Source organism: Cydia splendana, chromosome Z (genome assembly GCF_910591565.1).
Source record: "Cydia splendana chromosome Z, ilCydSple1.2, whole genome shotgun sequence".
NCBI lineage: Eukaryota > Metazoa > Arthropoda > Insecta > Lepidoptera > Tortricidae > Cydia > Cydia splendana.
The window spans coordinates 46,401,195-46,423,446 of record NC_085987.1 but is presented as its reverse complement, the minus strand read 5'-3'; the positions used below and the strand labels follow the sequence as shown (position 1 = coordinate 46,423,446).

The following is a 22,252-nucleotide window of genomic DNA, read 5'->3' as shown; positions in this document are numbered from 1 at the left end:
CACTACCGACTAGGCTAATATGAGCTCTGTCAAACTTTTTATGAAAATAATTTATGACATTCTTCATTCCTTTCCCACTATTCGTGTTACCAATACACGTACCACGAGTCACTGACAGTGCCAAGTTGCCAACATGTACTGATATATACACTAACGTCTACGTTTTATTTTCTATACATCTCGCTCTCACTATCACATATGCGAGTACGAGCGAGATGCATAGAAAGTAAGTATGTTACGTTCACGATAGCGTTTATGTCAGTGCCAAACTGCTGGTAACGGTAAAAAAGATTTTTATCATTTTCTTTTTGTGAAAAGTTTTTGTTAGTTTATTCCGTGGACAATCAAATATTAGGTATTTAATTAAAAAGCGAAAGGGTTAATTAAGGGTTTGTATAGGAAGGTATGAAAATTCATTAGCAGTTAATGGTTTTCCAATTAATTTTTAGAGTCTTCAGAAGGGTTTTTACTTCCTTTCCATTTTTAACCGACTTCAAAAGGAAAAGTATCTTAATTCAAAGGTTATTTAGTGAAGATATTTAAGCAGATGATCATTCAATATGACAGTGATAGTTTGAAAGTTTGTCAGAAAATTTGGCTAGTTTGAAGAGCTCCTGGAAAAAATATATGTAATTTTACATTGAGTTATGACAATACCACACGTTAACGTAACTAAGAGGGAGCTTTTTCGGACATACGGTGAATTTACGGAAAATAATGTACAGAATAGGGAACTTAATCTTTTTTTTTTTTTCTTCCTCGCGTTATCCCGGCATTTCGCCACGGCTCATGAGAGCCTGGGGTCCGCTTGACAACTAATCCCATGATTTGACGTAGGCACTAGTTTTTACGAAAGCGACTGCCAACCCAAAGGGGAAACTAGGCCTTATTGGGATTAGTCCGGTTTCCTCACGATGTTTTCCTTCACCGAAAAGCGACTGGTAAATTCAAATGATATTTCGTACATAAGTTCCGAAAAACTCATTGGTACGAGCCGGGGTTTGAACCCACGACCTCCGGATTGCAAGTCGCACGCTCTTACCGCTAGGCCACCAGCGCTTCTATAGGGAACTTAATCTATTCTCCAAATATTATCTAGAATAGATTAATAGGGAACTTAATCTATTCTCCAAATATTATCTAAATCTTACGAAAAACAAATTCAAATCAAAATCGGCTCTTTAAGGAATAATCGCCTGCTAAGCAATTGTATAGCAATTGAACAAAAATAAATATATAATTTATATACATTTAGGTTCAATTTTCCTTTGACTATATACTATGTATCAACAATTCTCAATTAAAACAATGAAAAATTCGACGGTGAATTGTAAAACATGTATCTTTTGTTTTTAAATGAAACGAAACAAAAATGGCTGACGCGAATTTCAAAGATCGAACAGCCTTTGAAATGTGCGCGTATTGTCAGTATAATAGAGGCAGGTGAAGGTATGTATAGGTAGATAGATAAGTATAGATTATAGATACACAAAGAGCTAACACCGGTCGAAGATATTCAGTTAAGAAAAAAGAAACATTTGTTACCGCCAGTTGTAACATCCCACTAACCGGAGTTAACCGGTTATACCGTTAACCTAGTGTCAAATTGTGCTGGTAACCATGGTAACTGTAGCTTTAACCGGTTAACCCCGGGTTAATAAATGGTGCTAGGCTAGTGACCCTAAGGCAAACAAAATACTATCATAGATAGAGGCTTAACTATGTCTGTTATACTGTTGTAGTTATTTATTTTAAGATTATTATAATGCAAGGTTTACCCAGATTTGGTATTTAAAAAAAAACCGGCCAAGTGCGAGGCTGACTCGCACACGAAGGGTTCCGTACCATTATCTATAAAAACGGTCACCCAAACGGTCAAGTACTGACCCCGCCCGACGTTTCTTAAATTCGGTCAAAAATCACGTTTGTTGTATGGGACCCCACTTAAATCTTTATTTTATTCTGTTTTTAGTATTTGTTTGTAGCGGCAACAGAAATACATCATCTGTGAAAATTTCAGCTGTCTAGCTATCACAGATCACGAGATACAGCCTGGTGACAGACGGACGGACGGACAGCGAAGTCTTAGTAATAGGGTCCCGTTTTACCCTTTGGGTACGGAACCCTAATTACGCTATGTATTTTCCATGCCACTGTAAATTGAGCCTTGTGAAAATGATTTTGAATATGATAAACTGAGCCATTAAATTTCAAATTTTGGAGTAAATCAGGCACATTTTACGACACCTATATCTAGCTCAGCTCTCCGTCTATCATGCACCGAGAGATACTTTCGGTACTTTCGGTTGCACCAAATAAGCCATCATTACCTTCCGTCCGGATGGTAATGAGAGATCATTACCGGGAGACTAATGCTCGAAAATCGGTTATATTATTTTGCGATTTGCATTGTGTGCACGATCAGTAGGAAGTTTTAGGTAGGTATTTAGCCAATATTGCGACTAGCGATAAACTCTCGGTAATAATGTAATAATCTTAAGTTATACCATTATACTATGGTATGGACAGTGTAGTGATTAGAACGAAATGAAATAATTTGAAAACTGGAACTTTTATTTATACAAGCCACCCCGGCTTCGCACTGGTTAACGAATTATACACCTAAACCCTCCTCAAAAATCACTCTATTGATAGGTGAAAACCGCATGAAAATCCGTTCAGTAGTTTTTGAGTTTATCGCGAACATACAAACACACAAACAGACAGACGCGGCGGGGGACTTTGTTTTATAAGGTGTAGTGATTATACGTACTGATAGTACTTATTTGGCCCATACAAAAGACTCAAGGTAGTTGAAGCGTTCACGTAACACATGCATGACACGTGACACGTAATATATCGTTTTTAATAATTAATAAACGACATATCTGTCTATCCAATAAAGGGGCCTCATTTATAGCTAGATAATTTCGGTTGTACCAACAAAAAACCATCATTACTTGTCGGGCGGATGGTAATGAGGGGTAATTACAAGTTTACATGAATACTCCAAAATTGGTTTAATTGTTTGGCATCAATTTGTTTTATTCTCAATCTGTAGTTGTGGCTAAGAAAAGGTAAAAAAAACTAAGGTAGGTAAATTTTCGATATTTCAAACAAAATAATTAACCTCTTGACCGCCCAAGACGTGAACTAATCCGGTCGATTACAGAGTAATATCATCCTTAGTGCATTCCGAAACGGGTTATCAATCTATTTATCTGATAGGGGCAGGCTCATGCACCGATAGATAATTCAGTTGCACCAAATAAACGATCATTACCTGCTAAGTGGATGGTAATGACGGTCATTACCGAGCCGCGTGGATAGCCGGAAATTGGATGAATTATTTTGCATCAATTTGATACATGGTTTAGTGCTTACTTACCAGATAATTGGCTGACTTTATAATATGCCATTGCTTTATGCCATTTGGCATTAAGTCCGCCATTTGTACATTTTTGTATATACTTTGTGCAATAAAGTTTAAATAAATAAATAATATATGTGCTAATAATGCTGTGTAAATATTGATACCTAGTTCGAGTTTTAAAGCTTTACGTGTCTCATCATCATGTACGTCAAAGTGTCATTCCGACAATACGATTCATAGACAATCTAGACACCGTAATGTCAGATGTTTTTGAGGTGATCCGTTCGTTACTGAGATTATTGATGAAAATCTTATTAGATGTGATATTTTTCAGTGGTTATTTGGTTGATTTCAATACTTTGTGAGTTTCTTTAAGTAGGTTAACAACAACATTACAAGTGATGATTATTGTGTGATTCCAGATAAACTTAGTCACACTATATCTACCTATATCCTATCATGTAAACACTTCTCTAAAACATTATATGTGATATAATGTTTTCGAGAAGTGTTTGCTTCTTCGAGCAACACGGAAGGGAGGCGGCATTCGCACTATTTCCCCTCTGCCGAGGTACAAGATTAGCGCGTCAATCTAATCTAGCGCGGGTAATAAAACTACAGTGAAACCTGGTTAATTGGCACCTGGATAAATGGAAAACCTCAATAATTGCAACCAAAAGTCCGGTCCCGATCCCTTGAGACCAAAGGGCCTCTATAATTGAAATTTTGGAACCTCTATAATTGCAATTTAGATTTTAGAGCTTTTCGTAATTTTGCCTCTGTAATTGACCACGTCGCAACTAAGACCTCTATAATTGACACTGTGCTAAAAAAAACCGTTATTTTTGCTCTCCTTTTTACCTCTATTATTGAAACGAGTCTTACTTATTACCTGTGTAATTGAAATAATGTAGTTGTAGACAGCAGAAACAATATTTTAATAGCAATGATCATTTTATTTATATCTTCATCCAGAATTCAATTTATTTATTGGGCATCTATCACAGCCTGTAGTAGGTGAAATATTTTTTATTAAATCAAAAACAAAGTATGCTTTTTACATTCCAATAAAACTTTCTTCTACAATTCAAGGGAATTTTTTAAACCCAAATGATTAATAAGAAAATAAAGTAGTAATTAATGTAGTGTAAAAGTGCAAGTATAGAAGCTATATATAGACCAGAAACCCAGAACGTAAGCGTGTAAATCTACTTTCAATGGTTATTTGCACCTCCATAAAAGAAATTTGTCAGAACGCAACCTCTATTAATGAAAACCTCTATAATTGACACAACGATTTTTTGAACCTCGTTAATTGACACGACCTGCTTAAATGAAAAACCTGGTTAATTGACAAAAAATGGCCGGTCCCTTGAGATTGCAATTATCCAGGTTCCACTGTAGTTGCACTTGGATTTTTCACTAGACCGAGTCGAGTCGCGCGCGTGAACACTGCTGCACAAAAATGCCTGTTTGCTCGGTTTTTTGTTATAAAAAGAGGTCGGGGACATCAAATTTACAAAAAGAAAGTGTTACATTTCACATGTAATATTTCTTTTACATATCATACGTTTAATTACATTCAAACACAATTATTATATTTTAGTCTCATGTAATTGTTGGATTTATCGATTTTGCTCGCTCAGTACAAATTGCGGATCGGTCGAGCGACAAATCCGACTTCTCATCTCTCAGAATACAATAACATACTTCAGCGAAAATGTGTTAGTGTGCGTGTTGTGACACTTGTCACTCGTCCGTACACAAAAAGAGATGTGTCGGAAGCCGGTGTTGCTCGAAGGTTTGCTTACATGATAGGACAAGACAAGTAAGGATGAATGAATACACTTTACAACTACATTTTTTAACACGCTTTTATTAGGTCGACCTGTATGTAACTATGTAATGGAATCTAAGGTAACTAATTTAACCATCTTCCAAGGATCGTAGCGTCATGAAAATTGGCAGCTGTATGTAGTTCTGATGACAATACAATAATATGGTACTGTCGAACTGATCTGATGATGGAGCCGGAAGATATGAACTGGAACTTCATGATGGAACATCGTATCATAGCTGTTTGGATTTGTTAGAAAAGTTTGTAATGAACTTTGACTACGATTAGGTTTCAAGGTCTGATGATGAAGCCGGAAGATAGGCACTGGCATTCCATGATGGAATATCGTATCATAGTCGTGTTTGCACTTGTGAGAAAGGTCACGTAATTGAACTTTTTGACTTTGAACACGATCAGGTTTCAAGGTTATAACAAACTTATTATATATTGACTTGTAAATAGTGTAAATATTGGCATAGGTGCCTGTATACTTTTTGGTTTTTACGTGCATTTATAAAAGCGTGTTTTTTAAACTATTAATGTATTACAACAGGAGGCGCTCCGCGGTCGCCGCTGCGCGTCCTTGCGCGGCGCGCCCCGTGACGACTCCGGTCGCTCGACGCCGGCGCTTGCGCACCGCTCGTCCCCCTCCCCCGCGGGCACGCCCGCCCCCAAGAAATCCAACTGGGAAGTGATCGAACACTTCTCGAAGACCAAGAAGAGTCCTACTGCGGTAAGTAAATTCAACCTTATATATAAGTAAATTCCGTAGGGAGTTATAGCTTTTTTTTCCCAATCCATAACTCCATCCATCCATAACTGCATGGAATAAGATCTATTTCGAGCAAGTGTGATGAAAATAATAGTGATTACAGGGTTGCTCTTTTAATAAAAGTTGCTCACAGTACTTAGTGAGTAGGTACAGTCGTGAATTTATATATTGTATCACCTAAAACATTACACCCCGTATTTCTAATAAGGCACCCTTATTGAGAATTAGGGTTTGCTCCCGGGAAATACCGGAACCGAAATTACCGGGAATTCCCGGGATTTAGAGCCAAGCAAAGAACCGGGATTTCAAAATTAAATTCCCGGTACTTTCGGGATTTTCGGGACTAATATTTCCGGTACAATATTTGACTGTTTTCTGTTATTTATCATGAAATATCATGTTTTTTAAAGAAATATATTGTATCAATCCAAGGCTGACGCTAATAATTTTACGGCTGACCACATATTAAAGCAAAACAAAAATAGTCAATAGGTTTGTCAATGCCAATAATATAAAATTACGTATTTTGAAACAATACGAGTGTTTCTAAATAAATAATTTTATAGGAATAATTAGTTATTTGTATACGAGCAAAAACTAGAGAGAATTGTGTAATTAATCAAATATTCCTTTTAATTCGAATACGATATAAGAAACTCTCATTGATAATGAGAATGACATTTTAAATTGAATTAAAATATTACAGTGGCATGCCCTCTCCTTGCTAAATTCTTAATTCTGGCTGCAACAACTTCTTGATTATTATATGTATGTAGGTAATACATCCCTACCACAGCCCATTTTGAACGAAAATGATTAATATTTTTTTTAATACTTTTTCACGAAACGGCTTACACATTTCAAATAAATGATTATATTACCTGAGTCACAATTCAGATTTTGCCGATGTTTTTCAACAAAGATAGTAAAAATATCAAATGTAATTTAGGATTAAACCAAATTATATTATTTAGTAGTATAGTAAGCAGAGGCAGCCCATATCACAGTTAATGTAGGCGATGATTGTTTGGCTAGGAGACACATATTATCGTAAAAAGAAGTGTGTGCACCTTCACTATGGTACTTTTTATACTGTACTAATGTTTAGAGAAAGATTCAATATCGTTTTAGGTTTTTTTTAACGAAAATTGAAATAAAAACTGATTTTTCAAGGCAGTCCCGAAAGTACCGACAATACCGGGAAATCCCGGTTCGATTTTTGCCTGGTACCGAAAATCCCGGTTCTTTAAAAAAAACCGGTTCTGCAATCCCTATTGAGAATAGTGTCAAATATCACTTCCCGCCCAAGACATATATAGGCCCTCTATTTTCACGATAAATTGCCCGAGAATCTGTTATCTCTCAAATTCTGATATTGGCATGGATTACATAACACACAGTCACACACACACGAACCCGCTCCAAAATGCCGCTCTCATACATTTAAAATGATATATGCTACATTACATGGATCTTGGCAAGAACATTGGAGTAACATAAATTATCCATATCTATGTCAGATACTAAAAATTGATATTTATACAGAGAAAATAAAATAAATATAAATATGTGTGCTGTTTTCCATGTGTTGTACTATAGTTAATGTGCTAAAACCACCACACTGGCGCAACTGTCGCAGAACCGGTTTAATAAATATAAACCGGTTTAATTCCACAATCGACAAGACGGCCGGCCGGCCGGCGGTGTGCCGCGTCAACATAAACACCGTAGGAATAAACCGGTTTTATAATTGTTTCAAGATTAACCTGATCTGAAAAACCCTTCATGAAAACCCCTAAAAAACCGTATTAAAAACAACGGTTTCACTAACGAAAACCGGAATGAAAAGGTTTTACGCCAAATGCATGAATCCAAACCTTTAGAAATTTAACCGGTTTCCGAGCCTTGTTAGCACACACAGTCCACATGGTAGTGATTAATACCGGTTCCGAAGGGTCAATATGTCATCCTCTACTGCTAAGATAAATCGCCTAAGTGTCTTTTGTCCCTCGAGCTAGGGGCGATGTCCCAGATTAAGTAAAAATAAAGAAAAACTCGCGTGCCTTAAGATGTTGATGCCAACTTTGGCCAATCTTCTCCGAAACCGCGGGGATAACACCGTCCTCGAAACGTCGGAGGTAAATTTTAAACTTAATTTTACGCAATTAAGTCCCGTCGTTGTAAATAATAATGAAGAAAGATTTTATCTGGACTTCGCTTCGTTGCGGATTATCAGTGGTACTAATTTATTTTACTTGCAAGGAGACGCCTTGATAACAGACGTTGAAAGTCATCGAATGTCACTGATGTAAACCAGAAGAATTGATTTCGCAAATAGCAAAAATGGCAAAACAAGATTTTACCGCAAAAATGCCAAATAAAATCATAGATGCTAGAAAAAATATTTTGAATGCAATAAAACATTTACATCGATAATATAACGAAGGATTGCATAGTATTTTAATTAAACAATGTTTTGAAATGAGTCGTTGACATGACCGGAACGTAATGACATTTTATTTGACTATGTACTTATAGGTACATGACGTACGCACGTTATTGCCTTATTGTAAGCTGCTTATAACGACAATATCTCAAGGCCAAATGGAATCTTGTCAGGTTTTACTTCAGTAGGTAGATATATGGGCATTTTCACTTAATTGAACACCTTTAACGGCCGGTTAGCAATAGCAATCGTTACAAAACTGACGCAGGGTGGCCACTTTCTGGAAAACCGGGAAAACCGGGAAAAGTCAGGGAATTTCGCTAGTCATGGAAAAGTCAGGGAATTGTCAGGGAAATTTAATGGAGGTCGGGGAATAAAAATTGTCTCTGTATGTACATAATAAAATAAAAATAAATATATTAATTTTACCATCTGCAAACATTATATCTTCTTCTTCCTGGCGTTATCCCGGCATTTTGCCACGGCTCATGGGAGCCTGGGCACAGAATAAGTAATAGGCGTGGGGTCCGCTTGACAAATAATCCCATGATTTGACGTAGGCACTAGTTTTTACGAAAGCGACTGCCATCTGACCTTCCAACCCAGAGGGGAAACTAGGCCTTGATGGGATTAGTCCGGTTTCCTCACGATGTTTTCCTTCACCGAAAAGCAACTGGTAAATATCAAATGATATTTCGTAGGTACATAAGTTCCGAAAAACTCATTGGTACGAGCCGGGGGTTTGAACCCGCGACCTCCGGATTGAAAGTCGCACACTCTTACCGCTAGGCCACCATCGCTTCATTATATATCTATAATCTATGTATAATCTGCAAACATTATATATCTACTGTAATTAGTCTAACGCATTCACTGCCAGGGGGCGTGGCCTAGGAACAAACTTGTATGACGGTGGACGCACATTTGCGTCGGGGGCAGTGAATGTGCTAACCTGTTCACTTTAAAAACCGCAAACGATGTACAGATTAGCCGTTTGGCACACGCATACTAGAGGTCAAAACAAAATTATTGAGCCGCAGTTCCTAAAAATATTTCCCGTAGGAGGGGAGTGCTGAGTCATTGTTTTTTTTGTATGGGAAAGATTTTTTTTTTTTCAGAAAAGCTTTTTGAGGCGATTCTAAAACTATACCACATCATTACATTTCAGCCATTTTTTTTTAATTAAAACAAAAATAATTTTCAAAACATACCAAGTTTGGGCTTCTCCAGATACGATATGGCTGATTTTTTTTTGTACAATATACCTCAAATGATACGTGATATCCTCATATCTGACCCTAATAAAGCAATTTTGAAAATAATTTCATTTAGTATTTTTTTTTTAAACATCAAACATCAACATTTATCAAACATCAAACATCAACATTTATTCTGCAAATAGGCCACAAGGGCACTTTTACACGTCATCATTAAATTTACATACAAGGAAAAATAATACATCAACAATTTTATAAAATAAAACTAACAATTCAATCTAACGTATTACAATTACTAAGAGATGTATATGGTCTCTTAATGTCGAATTACATAAAAAATACAGATACAAAACACAAAAAAAAAATCTATAATATTTAGAGGTGTAAATGTCTCTAGGTGTCAGAACTATAAGATTATATAGTTTATCAAGTTATCCTTAGAGATGTATAGGGTCTCCAAGAGTCAATATCCTGTATAATTAATACATTCATTAAGAGAAAAGAAACATACGAGAGCAGAATGAGGCGTCTCACTGTAATTAATTAATAAAAATAAAGTTACTAAGTATAATAGCTTGTGTTAGCTTAAACAGACCAGTCTCCACAAACAGCACCCGTTCACGAGTATGACGCGTATCTCAGCCATCGCCTCCCTCAACCTTCATTCGGGAAAGTGGCGACCCGATCAATGACGCCACCGTAAGCAAAGACTTTTAAGCGAGCATGACATGTTCAAGCTACCGGCCTATAATAATATTAAAATAGTAATAACATGTAGCTGTAAGACACGGCATTTTGTGCTCGTATGTTACATAAAAAGTCAGTATAGCTTCACATAATTACTAGCCTAAGTTGACTTAGAGATGTAAAGGTCTCTAAGTGTCAGAAACATTAAAAATATAGGTATGTACAATCAAAAATAAAATAAAATATATAAATAAATACTTAGAGATGTATAAGGTCTCCAAGTGTCCAAAACTAAAATTAAATTAAACAATTTAATCAAGCGAGAACATCATTGTCTCATGTGTCAATTCTACTGGACACTAGCATATTTAATTCACAATGTAAAAAAAAAACAATATTTATTTATTTATTATACTAATGAAATCAAGCTACCTGCTTAAAGGCATCTCTATCGTTTATAAAATTATTTACAGTGTAGTACGCCTTACTTAACAAGGAGCGCTTAATGTGCGACTTAAATTTGTGAAGTGGTAAATTCACTACATCAGTGGGGACTTTGTTATAAAAACGTGTACAGTTCCCGACGAAAGACGTACTAACCTTACGGAGGCGGTGGGCGGGCACAGCAAGCTTATGTTTGTTTCTAGTGTTATAGTTATGGATATCACTGTTAACCTTGAATTCGTGGATGTTTTTCCGAACATACATAATATTCTCTAGTATGTATTGAGATGCAACGGTAAGAATGTTAACTTCTTTGAATTTCTCTCTTAGGGATACTCGAGCGCCCAGTCCATAGATGGAACGTACAGCTCGTTTTTGCAGCACAAATATTGTCTGAATATCTGCCGCTTTTCCCCACAACAGAATTCCATAAGACATAACACTATGGAAGTAACTAAAGTATACCAGCCTGGCCGTCTCTACGTTTGTTAGCTGTTTGATTCTCCTCACTGCATAGGCTGCTGAACTAAGTTTTCCGGCTAGAGTGCCTATATGTGCATGCCATTGCAGTTTGGAGTCTAGAGTGACTCCCAGGAAAACAGTTCGATCCTCAAATTCCAGCGTATCACCTTTTATTTTAATCTTGCTGTTATTTACCTGCTTGACGTTAGGTAGCGTAAACTTGATGCATTTGGTTTTCTTGGCGTTCAAAAGCAAATTGTTTGCCGTAAACCAGTTTACTATGGTAGATAGCGCGTCATTAATGCTCTCGAAGCTATTTTCCTTTCTGTCCACTTTAAATATAAGGGAAGTGTCATCTGCAAATAACACTATATCATGTCTATCTTGCACAACTTTTGGTAAGTCATTAATGTATACCAAAAACAGGAAGGGACCAAGAATTGAACCTTGAGGCACTCGTAGGGCTACCGGGGACCCCGCCGATTGAGTTCCATTAATAACTACTCATTTAATTTTTCAATAATACTAAGTGATACAGTTCTACTTCAGTATCTATTCTACGAGACTTAATTTATTTATTTATTTTATTTATTTATTTATTTGAAAACATAATATACAGCATTACAGTCGAGACCAAATCACTGTACACATCAGATTACAGAATACATAATGTATTTACACAATTTAGGAAAATCAGATCACAAATATCACAATCAACTTTCGTCCATCATCTCACAGTACCGCAGACACATCTGACACACAACCATCCATCGACTTGCAAACATATCACATTCTGGTGCCCATGACAGAAGCGAGTTCAACAGCCTTAGAGCCCGCACAGCTGGTGAGTTTTTATGAGCTACAGTGCGTGTAGTTGGTACTGCCAAAAGGTTGTGAATTCGCGGTCTAAGGAGATTTTTGGGCACAAATGGAACAGCGAGTCTAACAACTCTTCCTATCAGCTCAGGACAGTCTGTATCGCCACGTAAAATTCCGCATGCTGTCACTAGGAGATTGTTATTCCGCCTTACTGCTAAGGAGTTAAAACCTAGGGATCCTAATAAGCACTTGGTCGGATATAAAAATGGATAATAAGTGTACAACTTTTTATATAAGAACCTAAGGAATGTTTTTTGTACTTTTTCTACGAGAAGGGCGTATGTGCTTTCAGCTGGGTTCCAAACAATACTTGCCGCTTCAAGCTTACTTCTCACAAGAGCCGTGTAGAGCCGTTAATGGAACTGTACTGCAGATACGGTGCCTATTAATCATAAAATGATACGTAATATCCATATATCCAACGGGGTATACCTCTTTAACCCTACCATACACGATTGGTTTCTAAAAATTTTTTTTTCTCACAAAAAAAACAATGACTCAGCACTCCCCTCCTATGGAAATTTTTTTAGGAACTGCGGGTCAAAAATTTTATTTTGATCTCTAGTATAATAAATAAATAATCGATTTGCGGTTTTCTATGAAATTGGGGTCGTACGTCTGCCGCTAAATAGGTTAATAATAGGTAACGCTATATCGTACCACGGTATATACAAAATAAATATTGAAAAAAAATGATCCACGCGGCTCGTAAAGTGAGCATTACGAGCCGCGTGGATCATTTTTTTTTTGTACACGGAGGAGCTACACAAAAAGATAGAAAATTTAAGTCCAGGGGGCCGATTTTTGAAATTCGACCACTCGATTTCGTGTATTTCGTTAAATGATATCTCCACTACTAGGCGTTTAAATTCTACTAATAGAATTGAAATCGAGTGGTCAATACCACTAGATTCCCAATTTCTATCGCTCGCATCTCGTAGATGATGAAAATATTTTGAATTAGTCGCTTTTTTCAAATTTAATTTCCAAAATATCGATCCTAGAAGAAAAATTGTGAGGACCAAATTTGTAGAGAATCAAATTTCCTACAATTTTTGTCCTCACGGTTTTACTGTAAAATCAAAAATGGCCGAGTTATTCAAGAAAAACCGTTTTTCGAATATACACAGGAGCCTGATTCAGTCTACTTTTTGAATTTACACTCCCAGTGACCACCCCGAGGGACCTACGAAAAAAAAATCCAAGAACTGATTATTCACGGATAGGGTCGGTTTTTTGGATATAATGACTGGACTAATTCAGATTCTGCAAAAACTCAAAAATATATTCCAATTACATATTTTATATTTATTACATTTAAGATTATGGTCAGGGAAAAACTTGAAAAAACGCCTGGAAAACCGGGAAAAGTCAGGGAATTTTGGTTATAGTAAAGAGTGGTCACCCTGCTGACGGTCAATGTCAAATCACATACAGGAATGTAACGGTTAGACGTTACTGAAACACGGCTTAAGTCGCGCTTTAAAGTACAAAATAAATGAAAATGCCCATATACTTATTAAAATTTGACTGTCACGAATAACAGATGATAGATATTACATGAAGTAATAAGGAAGTATATATATGAAGTGTCATCGTGACAGTTGGTGATTTTTTCTTTTATCTGGCGGCTCTAAATTCGCGTATATTTGACCAAGCGAGCGAGATGTACTACACTGTTAAATTATCCAGGACTAAATACGAATATAATAAAATAGACAACCATTACTATTTATTATTAAATCCTGTTTAGTTATACGTTTACTTTTCATGAACCATTTTGACAGTAAGAAAGCAATAGGACTAGATAATCGACTTGATAGCCCGATCAGCCAATTCCTATTGTTGCATAAGAGTGGCATATCTGTCTCTATTATTATGTAATCTTTGTTCAAGGGTCTATTATCCGTTGTAAAGCGTGTGTCAATAAGGCATCGTATTCGAGTGATATATCACTTTGAACTGATAACTAGAGGAGCTACCTCTACTAACCAATAGCAAAGACATATGTAACTTCGTATAAGACGAATAAAGTCTAAGGAAAAAACGTGCCTCGGAATTCAAGTAAAAGTCATTCTCGAATAGATGCCGCACACACCTTTAGCCTATCCTCGGCTAGATGGCGTGACGACACCGTTTCATATTTTACAATTTTAACACATAGATATCAGTGAATGAACATGGATCAAAATGATATAAAAATAATAAAATCATTTATCCATATAGTGACGTCCCACGGTCAAAGGTACCTTATGGCGGGTATGGAGTTATGCATACCCCAGTAATCTACAATAAATAAGCTATCGATAACACAAAAGATCAACCTTCTAGGTTGCGTAGTTACAGAGATATGATTTTTTGAAAATAATGTTGTGAAATGAGCAACTTTACGATAGAGAAGTTTTAAGTTTAGCCGCCTAAAAAACTATGTTCCTGAAGTAAGTTACATAGTTGACTACAAATAATAATGCCTTATATATCTGAGATTAAAAAAATATTGCGACTTGTTCTGTAATGCAAATAGAAACTTTTGATATCGACTGATTTATGTGTATACTAACCAATCTCTTGAAAATAAAGTTTTATTTCATTTTCACGATTGATTGCAATGAGCTCTCAAGATTTAAATTTTATCTATTAGAAAACGACACTGACAGACAGTTTAAGCAAAAAACAATACCGATTTAGAGGTGAAAATGTATTTTCTGACTTTTTCATATAAAATCACAAAATTGAATATTTTTACTTTTAATGTGACACACAATCAATTTTTCTGAGCACATATGAAAGAAATTCTGTCATTCAAATGAAATAAATCCTAAAACCCCAACTAAATACTATATTTAACCCCTTATGCCACTTTAAACTTACATAACAATAACAGTATTTGCTCCATACATTTACGAAAAGGTACCTTATGGAAATAAATCTAATAATACATCACTACAAAATATCAATCATATTATAGTTTATCTTTTATGAATAGAAAATATTAATTTACATTAAACTGCCCCCAATTTAATTAGTTCTTCGTCATAATAATCTTAAAAAAGACCAATAATTTGTATGTAATGAAAAGGTACCTTGTGGTCAAGTTACATGATGAGGCATGATGATGATGGACCAGTTAGGATAAACTAATAATATTTTGGGGTTAAGATGGTATAAATCGTCTATTTCTTATCAATAATATATTTCGGTTGCTATTGAAGATAAGCGGCATTGAGGTTCAATGACCTCAGATATTCCTTAAGGTAATGCGTCGGGTATTGGCATTTTTCAGCAAACCAATGGCTGATTTACTGCATGCGACCAAACCAAATGAAGATTATTCTAGTTAAGAAAGACTTGACGAGAGTAACTTTGGTATAATAGCAGTCTACTTGGATTTGTGATGTCGGTCTATGTACGGTTATAATATTTGCGAGGCGCCCCAACCAGAACTGAAATTATCAAATTAGTTTTGCAGAATGCTAATACAGTTCTCTACCAAACTTCTTTTCCCGTATTGACTAGTTTTTTTGGGAATTTTCAATCTTTTTTCCATAAGGTACCTTTTCTACTAAACTCTGAGACGACATTACTAGGCTTATAACTAACTTATAACAAAAATAAAAACAGGTAAACAAACGTTAGGCATTAAGGTTTCAGATCACACAATAAAAAAAAATTGAGCATTTTTTCACCTCTTTACAAAACATTTAATATCTCCGAAACTAGAAACCCTCATAAGGTACCTTTTCCCGTGGAACGTCACATATGTACATTTTTTGATAACTTTATACGTTTTCATTTTGAGTTTTAGTCGTGTGTCGATAGATGGCAGTAAATTTACAGTGACTACAAAATTTACAATGACAGGACCCCTCTATACTATCTATTCTTTTTGCCAATAGTGAACCTTTAAACGAGCAAGTCTTGTATATGTATTTATATATTTCGGGGATCTCGGAAACGGCTCTAACAACTTCGATGAAATTAGGTATATATGGGAGTTTCCGGAGGCGAAAAATTGATCTAGCTTGGTCTTATCCCTAGGGAAACGCGCATTTATGAGTTTTTATGTTTTCCGAGCAAAGCTCGGTCTCCCAGATATTATACATTCAATATAATAGAAGCCAATCAAATTAGATTTCGTTCGAAGGATTAATTCCGACCAAGCTGGAAATCGTTTTAATATCTTCATTTGGTCCTAAATGCGTGTAATCCGAGTTTGCTTCATCCCAGGAAGTGTGCATACATTTTTGCTCTTTTTTAGTTTTTTGCTTTTAGATAAAAAACGGTAAGGTCAATAGAAAATTAGTTCTAATCATGATGAAAATTGATATCTGAGAATCCGTAACGTACTTTAATATATACTGGGTCAAGCAGATCTTGTCAGTAGAAAAAGGCGCGAAATTCAAATTTTCTATGGGACAATATCCTTTCGCGCCTACATTTTTCAAATTTGCCGCCTTTTTCTACTGACAAGATCTGCTTGACCCAGTATATTATGAATTCGTAGTCTACTCGTAAATTGTAAAAAAAATGGCAGCCACTTTTTTTTTTTAATTCATGTTATGCATCTTACAACGCCTTTTTACCAGAGTCTGATCTACCAAACTTTACTGGTAGGCCATTGTAATTGACGGTGGGTTCCTTCTACATCGAGTGGTTTGGCAACCCAAGGAAAAAAAATCATTTAATTTCATTTATTCGTTGTAAAATCATGTAGGGGAGAAGTGGCATGAAAGAGCCAGGTTTTGAAAGAGCCATTTGCATTATTTCGGTAGTTTTAGAACAGATTTGGTTGGCAATATTATTTTTAGGTGGCAACACTGATTTAATGTCACCCACAAACATTTGACAGTTCGCTGAAACCAACAGACGCCGGTACATCGAGTCAAAGATTTTGGCACTCAAAAGTAAGTTTTTTGCTTCATTTAAGTCGTTTTTTGGTATTTTTTTGTTAACAATTATAGGCAAATGGATTATAGATTCAGTTTGTGCATATATTTGGCCTTATAGCTTCATAAAAACTAAGCTGCAAAAGGTTTGATATTGTTGTTATTTTGAAGGTTATATTTTTTTCTGGAATCAGTAGTGAAAGAGCCGAATGAATGGGCCATGAAAAAGCCGGCTCTTTCATAACTGGCTCTTTCATAACCTTGAAATTATTTTTTTAAATTAAATAAAATAATACTATATACCCATATTTTTAATTTGTTATTAAATTATTTGATTCAGATATTGCATTATGGAGAACGCTGGTCGAAAAAAACGAAAAAGACCCGAAAAATCGGTAATTGAAGAGGCAGTCGCTGAAGTTTTAGAAAATTGTCAGTCTATAAATAAAACTGCACTTATCTTCAATATATCGAGGGCTTATTTAGCAAAAATTGTTAAAAAAGCAAAGAAAACTCCAAAACAAAAACAAACAGTGATGATTGCACAGTTTGTAGCAAATCATATGAAAATAGTGGTCAAGATTGGTTTCAGTGCAAAGTTTGTTTTGGTTGGGCTCATGAGTCTTGTGGCATTATGGGGCAATTGAATTTTTTTTGTAAGATAATGTTTCTAATTATGAGAAAAATATGTTACATATTCCATGTTGCTAACAGTCTGATTTTTATAATTAATGAATAGAGAGATATTTAAGCTCAAAGTTAAAATATTACTTTTGAAGTTCCTGAAGGTTTATTGATGTTGGTTTTGATAGAAGGTTTATATTTTATTTATTTTAGAGACTGTTATTAATAAAAAGCCGCCTATATGCTAGGTTATATAGTAGGTATAAGTACATATGACTGATTAATTATGTTAAGATTAAAGCGTTACAAACGATTACTTAAAATGACTGATAGAATTAAAATTTTCTTAAAAATGTTAGTAACTACTTAAAGAAATGTGTTATAATTTATTAAGAGTTTTTTTTCATGTCGCATTCATTATTATTTTTGATATTATTTTCTTAATTAAGCGTTGTAATACGAACCGGCTCTTTCAAAACTTGTAGCAGCTCTTTCAATACTGAATTGTTTTGAAAGAGCCAAATGACACATTTTTTTGAAATGCATATTTCGTTGATTTTTATATATTGTTTAAGATTTGTTTGTACGAAATTACATGCTGAAATAAATAAAGAATAATTTACATACAAAATATAAACATTTTTTTAATTGTAAGTAGTCTTTTTTCCTCCGTAAAGAAAACTGGCTCTTTCATGCCACTTCTCCCCCTACCTACATAAAATCAAAAGGATGCTGTTAAGTAACTAAATAACGTCAGTCCATAACGCCCTGCTAGAGCATACAACATACTTAAAACAAATTTAAAATTAGTAAATTTATCTCCTTGAGCTCCCAAAATTTATGCACACCTCCTGTACGGTTACCATCAGTTTGTCACTGACATAAACGCCGTCGAGAACGTAATTTACTTTCTATACGTCCCGTTTGCGTTTAATATGCGAGTGCCAGCGAGATGTATAGAAAGTAAATTACGTTCTCGACGGCGTTTATGTCAGTGACAAACTGATGGTAACCGTACTGGAAATCGTTTTAATACTTTCATTTGGTTCTAAATGCGCGTAAAGGATGACTCACGTTAGACCGGGCCGTGTCCGGGCCGGAGCTTCCGGCGCTTACTTTTCTGTGACATGACAGGCGATCACGTGATGCTTTCCGTAGAAAACGATGCGCCGGAAGCTCCGGCCCGGACACAGCCCGGTCTAACGTGACGTGACTGACGTGAGTCATCCTTTACGCGCATTTAGAACCAAATGAAAGTATTAAAACGATTTCCAGCTTGCTGGGAATTAATTCCTCAAAACGCTATTTTTGGATCTGATTTGATTGGCCTTGTATTGGATTATGCCTCCCTATATCGATGAGGGGGAGGGTAGAGTTACACACTTGAGATTCTCAGGGATAGATAGATCATAGGGGATCACGGAGACAGTTGGTGTAGTGTTGTTTGTAATAGTAAGTTATGTCGCAGCCTTTAAAATCTTTGGTGATGCGCGTTTCGCAATATATTTCTCCCTTGTGACATTAGTCAGATTACTGTCTTAACTTCTAGGAGCGCTGGTGGCCTAGAGGAGCGCTGTTGGCCTAGCGTTAAGAGCGTGCGACTTTCAATCTGGAGGTCGTGGGTTCAAACCCCGGCTCGAACCAATAAGTTTTTCGGAACTTATGTACGAAATATTATTTCATATTTGCCAGTCGCTTTTCGGTGAAGGAAAACATCATGAGGAGACCGGACTAATCCCAATAAGGCCTAGTGTCCCCTCTGGATTGGAAGGTCAGATGGCAGTCGCTTTCGTAAAAACTAGTGCCTACGTCAAATCATGGGATTAGTTGTCAAGCGGACCCCAGGCTCTCATGAGCCGTGGCAAAATGCCGGGATAACGCGAGGAGAAGAAGACAGTCTTAAGTTCTAGCGTGCAAGCTCACAAATCGCGAGCTAAAGATGCTTTGGGTAGCTCGAGACTAGTCCTATTCCTCGCACAACCAAATAACCAACAGGCACATCTAGCTACCTACATACACGTCCGGAAACGTCCAGGGGCCGGTTTCTCAAAAGCTTGTAACTTGTAATACATAAGTGGAAGTCCCTTTCTAACAAATCCTGCCAAAAAGTGACATCCGCTTGTATTACAAGTCACAAGCTTTTGAGAAATGGGCCCCAGGTCCATTCAGCCGGAAAGCTCCAATGAGCGCTTCATAAACCTTTTGATACCTGACCCTTTGTCAGTACTAACAACTTCAAGAATGGCTGACGCAAAATGCAAGTTTTTATATTGAATTATTTAACGTTTTAAGATACTTTGGTCAGTACCTACCACTAGACCCTCTAGTGTAAATTCATGTAAATTTCGATCGATTGCGTGACGTGACATACGTAAAGTACGCGTTTCCGTTCAGTGTCATTTTGTATGGGATTTTAAGTTTCAAAAAGGTCCCGCTTGGCGATCAGAATCTGTTCAAAATCCAAACAAAAATTGAGATAACGCATACGCGAACTCGTCACGCTATCCGCCCACTACACCGTATCATACCATGACCGTAGTAGGAACGTTTCAGGCAAAAAAATATTCTTTGTATTAAAAAGTATGAGACTATGCCCACTAGCCCGTTCCGTCCGACCATACCCGTCGCGTGCCATGCACGGACCGTCAAAAATTGTCGGCGAGGATATTTTGCCGGTGCCGAAACGCTCCATGCACGGCACGCAACGTTGCCCGAACGGTGCGTGCAGGCGGCGAAACGGTGAGCATACGGGTTAAAACCGCGTATGGTGACCGTTCTAAGCCCGTTATAAACGCGTTGCCGTATTTCTTGCTCGCTCTTGCTAGTCTGATAACTATTCGGTCGCTCTTTCTGACGAGTCTTGCTCTCGCGAATAAAACGCGGGTACTAAGGGGATGAAACGCGGATAGTACGGGGATTATAGGCGGATGCTATGGGGATGATTCGCGGTTACGACGGGCACTAAACCCGTTATGCACGGATATGAAACGATGTGGACACGTTCTAGTGGGCATAGTAGTCCGATTCGCATTACATTCCGTGCCCGATACGTTCATAGTACGGTCATGGTAAGATACGGTGTAGTGGGCAGAGACCTTTACACTAGAGGTTCAGCTCCAGACTAGTCTGGCCTCACACAATCAATGACAGCTACACACACGGCCGGAACCGACCGGGTCCATTTAGCCGAATAGCTCCAATGAACGTCCCGAAACCTTTTGATACCTGACGCTTTGTCAGTACTAACATTGATCGCCCATAGGCCTTAAGGCTTTGGAATAGGGTTCACATACGTGAGTTAACCGTTAGAAGGGGTCGTCATTTCATTTGTCCTTTGGCTTGTTTGGTACGTGTCTGAGTTAGGACGTACAGTCAGCATCTCACGTAACGTATCAGACTACGCGTCAAAAGTATCTAGGGTTAGACCAAGAAAGGTTTGCAGCGATTTTTATAGCCCACGCAGTGCAAGTGTCATTTTAAACGTCAAACTTCTATGAAACTTAACGTATAAATCATAGATATAATATACTTAAAGATTACGTCTAAGCGAGCTGTCACTGTTACCACTTTTGTTTAGTGTACGATTAACAATCCACCTTGCTGTAGCCATGTCGATAAAGTCATATCGATAAACTATCGACATTTCTTGCAATTTTAATTTTACTTCAAAGATTTAACGATACCTAAAATGAACAAAAACGCTTTTATTCTTTACCTATTGTTGTTATCAGATCACAATTTTATCGTCACGCCCCAGCAGGGAAAGAAGGGAAAGTTCAGATATTTAATTAAAATACATAAATACCTAATAAAATACGTGTTCCGCAATAATTGAACTATTTTATTATATTCTAATATATTCATTATCCATTAGCATTTCAATTATGTTTATTTTTAACGAAGATATTGAAGCTTCAATGAATAGCTATTTCGTTCCGCTGTGTAGCGTTTATCGATATATAACATGATTAAAATCGACTTTTCACGTCCCTCAAAGAGCACACACACGTTTTTACGCACACATACACAGCCTGGATGCACCAAAAAAGGCAACACTTTGATTTGAAGTTCATCTTGTCAACAGTATGGTTGTCCTTTTTTGACAAATGGCATTTTTAAAAGAGCGAGGAGAGAGAAGTGATACTAGTTGCTGCGCCGTCAAAGTGAACAGACAACGTTGGGGCCTTGGTATAAATAAAACTTGCCCTGCGTGGGCTATCAAAATCGCTGCAGACTTTTCTTGGTCTAACTCTATCATTCTTAATAGTAATAGCATATCAAAAAGAGATATATATCTCATATATATATATCCCTCGAGCAACACCGGGAAGGGAGTCGGCATTCGCATATTTCCCCTCTACCGAAGCACATGCCCAACTGCATGCACACAACTAGCGGTGCGTGTTGTGGCTCATCCGTACACAAAAAGAGATCGAGGTATGCAGGATTTGTCTTTGACGTGTGTCATTTTCCATGTATTTGTTTCGTCATTACAGATTGGATTTTGGATGTCGTGAGAAGTGCGACTGTGTGCACGTTTCCCCCCGAAAAATATTTAGTGGCAGATAGTTTTGGCGTGATGCTTCATCCACCACCATTGTTGCTGACTGTACTAGCCGACGGGA

At 36.8% G+C, this 22,252-nt stretch overlaps 1 protein-coding gene and 1 long non-coding RNA gene across 2 annotated transcripts in view; both read left to right on the top strand.

The window, feature by feature from the left end:
- LOC134804014 (adenylate cyclase type 6-like) overlaps positions 1 to 22,252 on the top strand; it is a 391,384-nt gene that overhangs the window by 110,360 nt on the left and 258,772 nt on the right. The window contains exon 3 of the mRNA XM_063776869.1: positions 5,764 to 5,943. Coding sequence (XP_063632939.1) covers positions 5,764 to 5,943 — 180 coding nt within the window. The remainder of the gene's footprint in view (positions 1 to 5,763; positions 5,944 to 22,252) is intronic.
- Positions 16,822 to 18,323, top strand: LOC134804629 (uncharacterized). Its single transcript, XR_010146160.1, has 3 exons — positions 16,822 to 17,021; positions 17,344 to 17,435; positions 17,603 to 18,323. It is a non-coding gene; the product is annotated as an uncharacterized LOC134804629 (long non-coding RNA).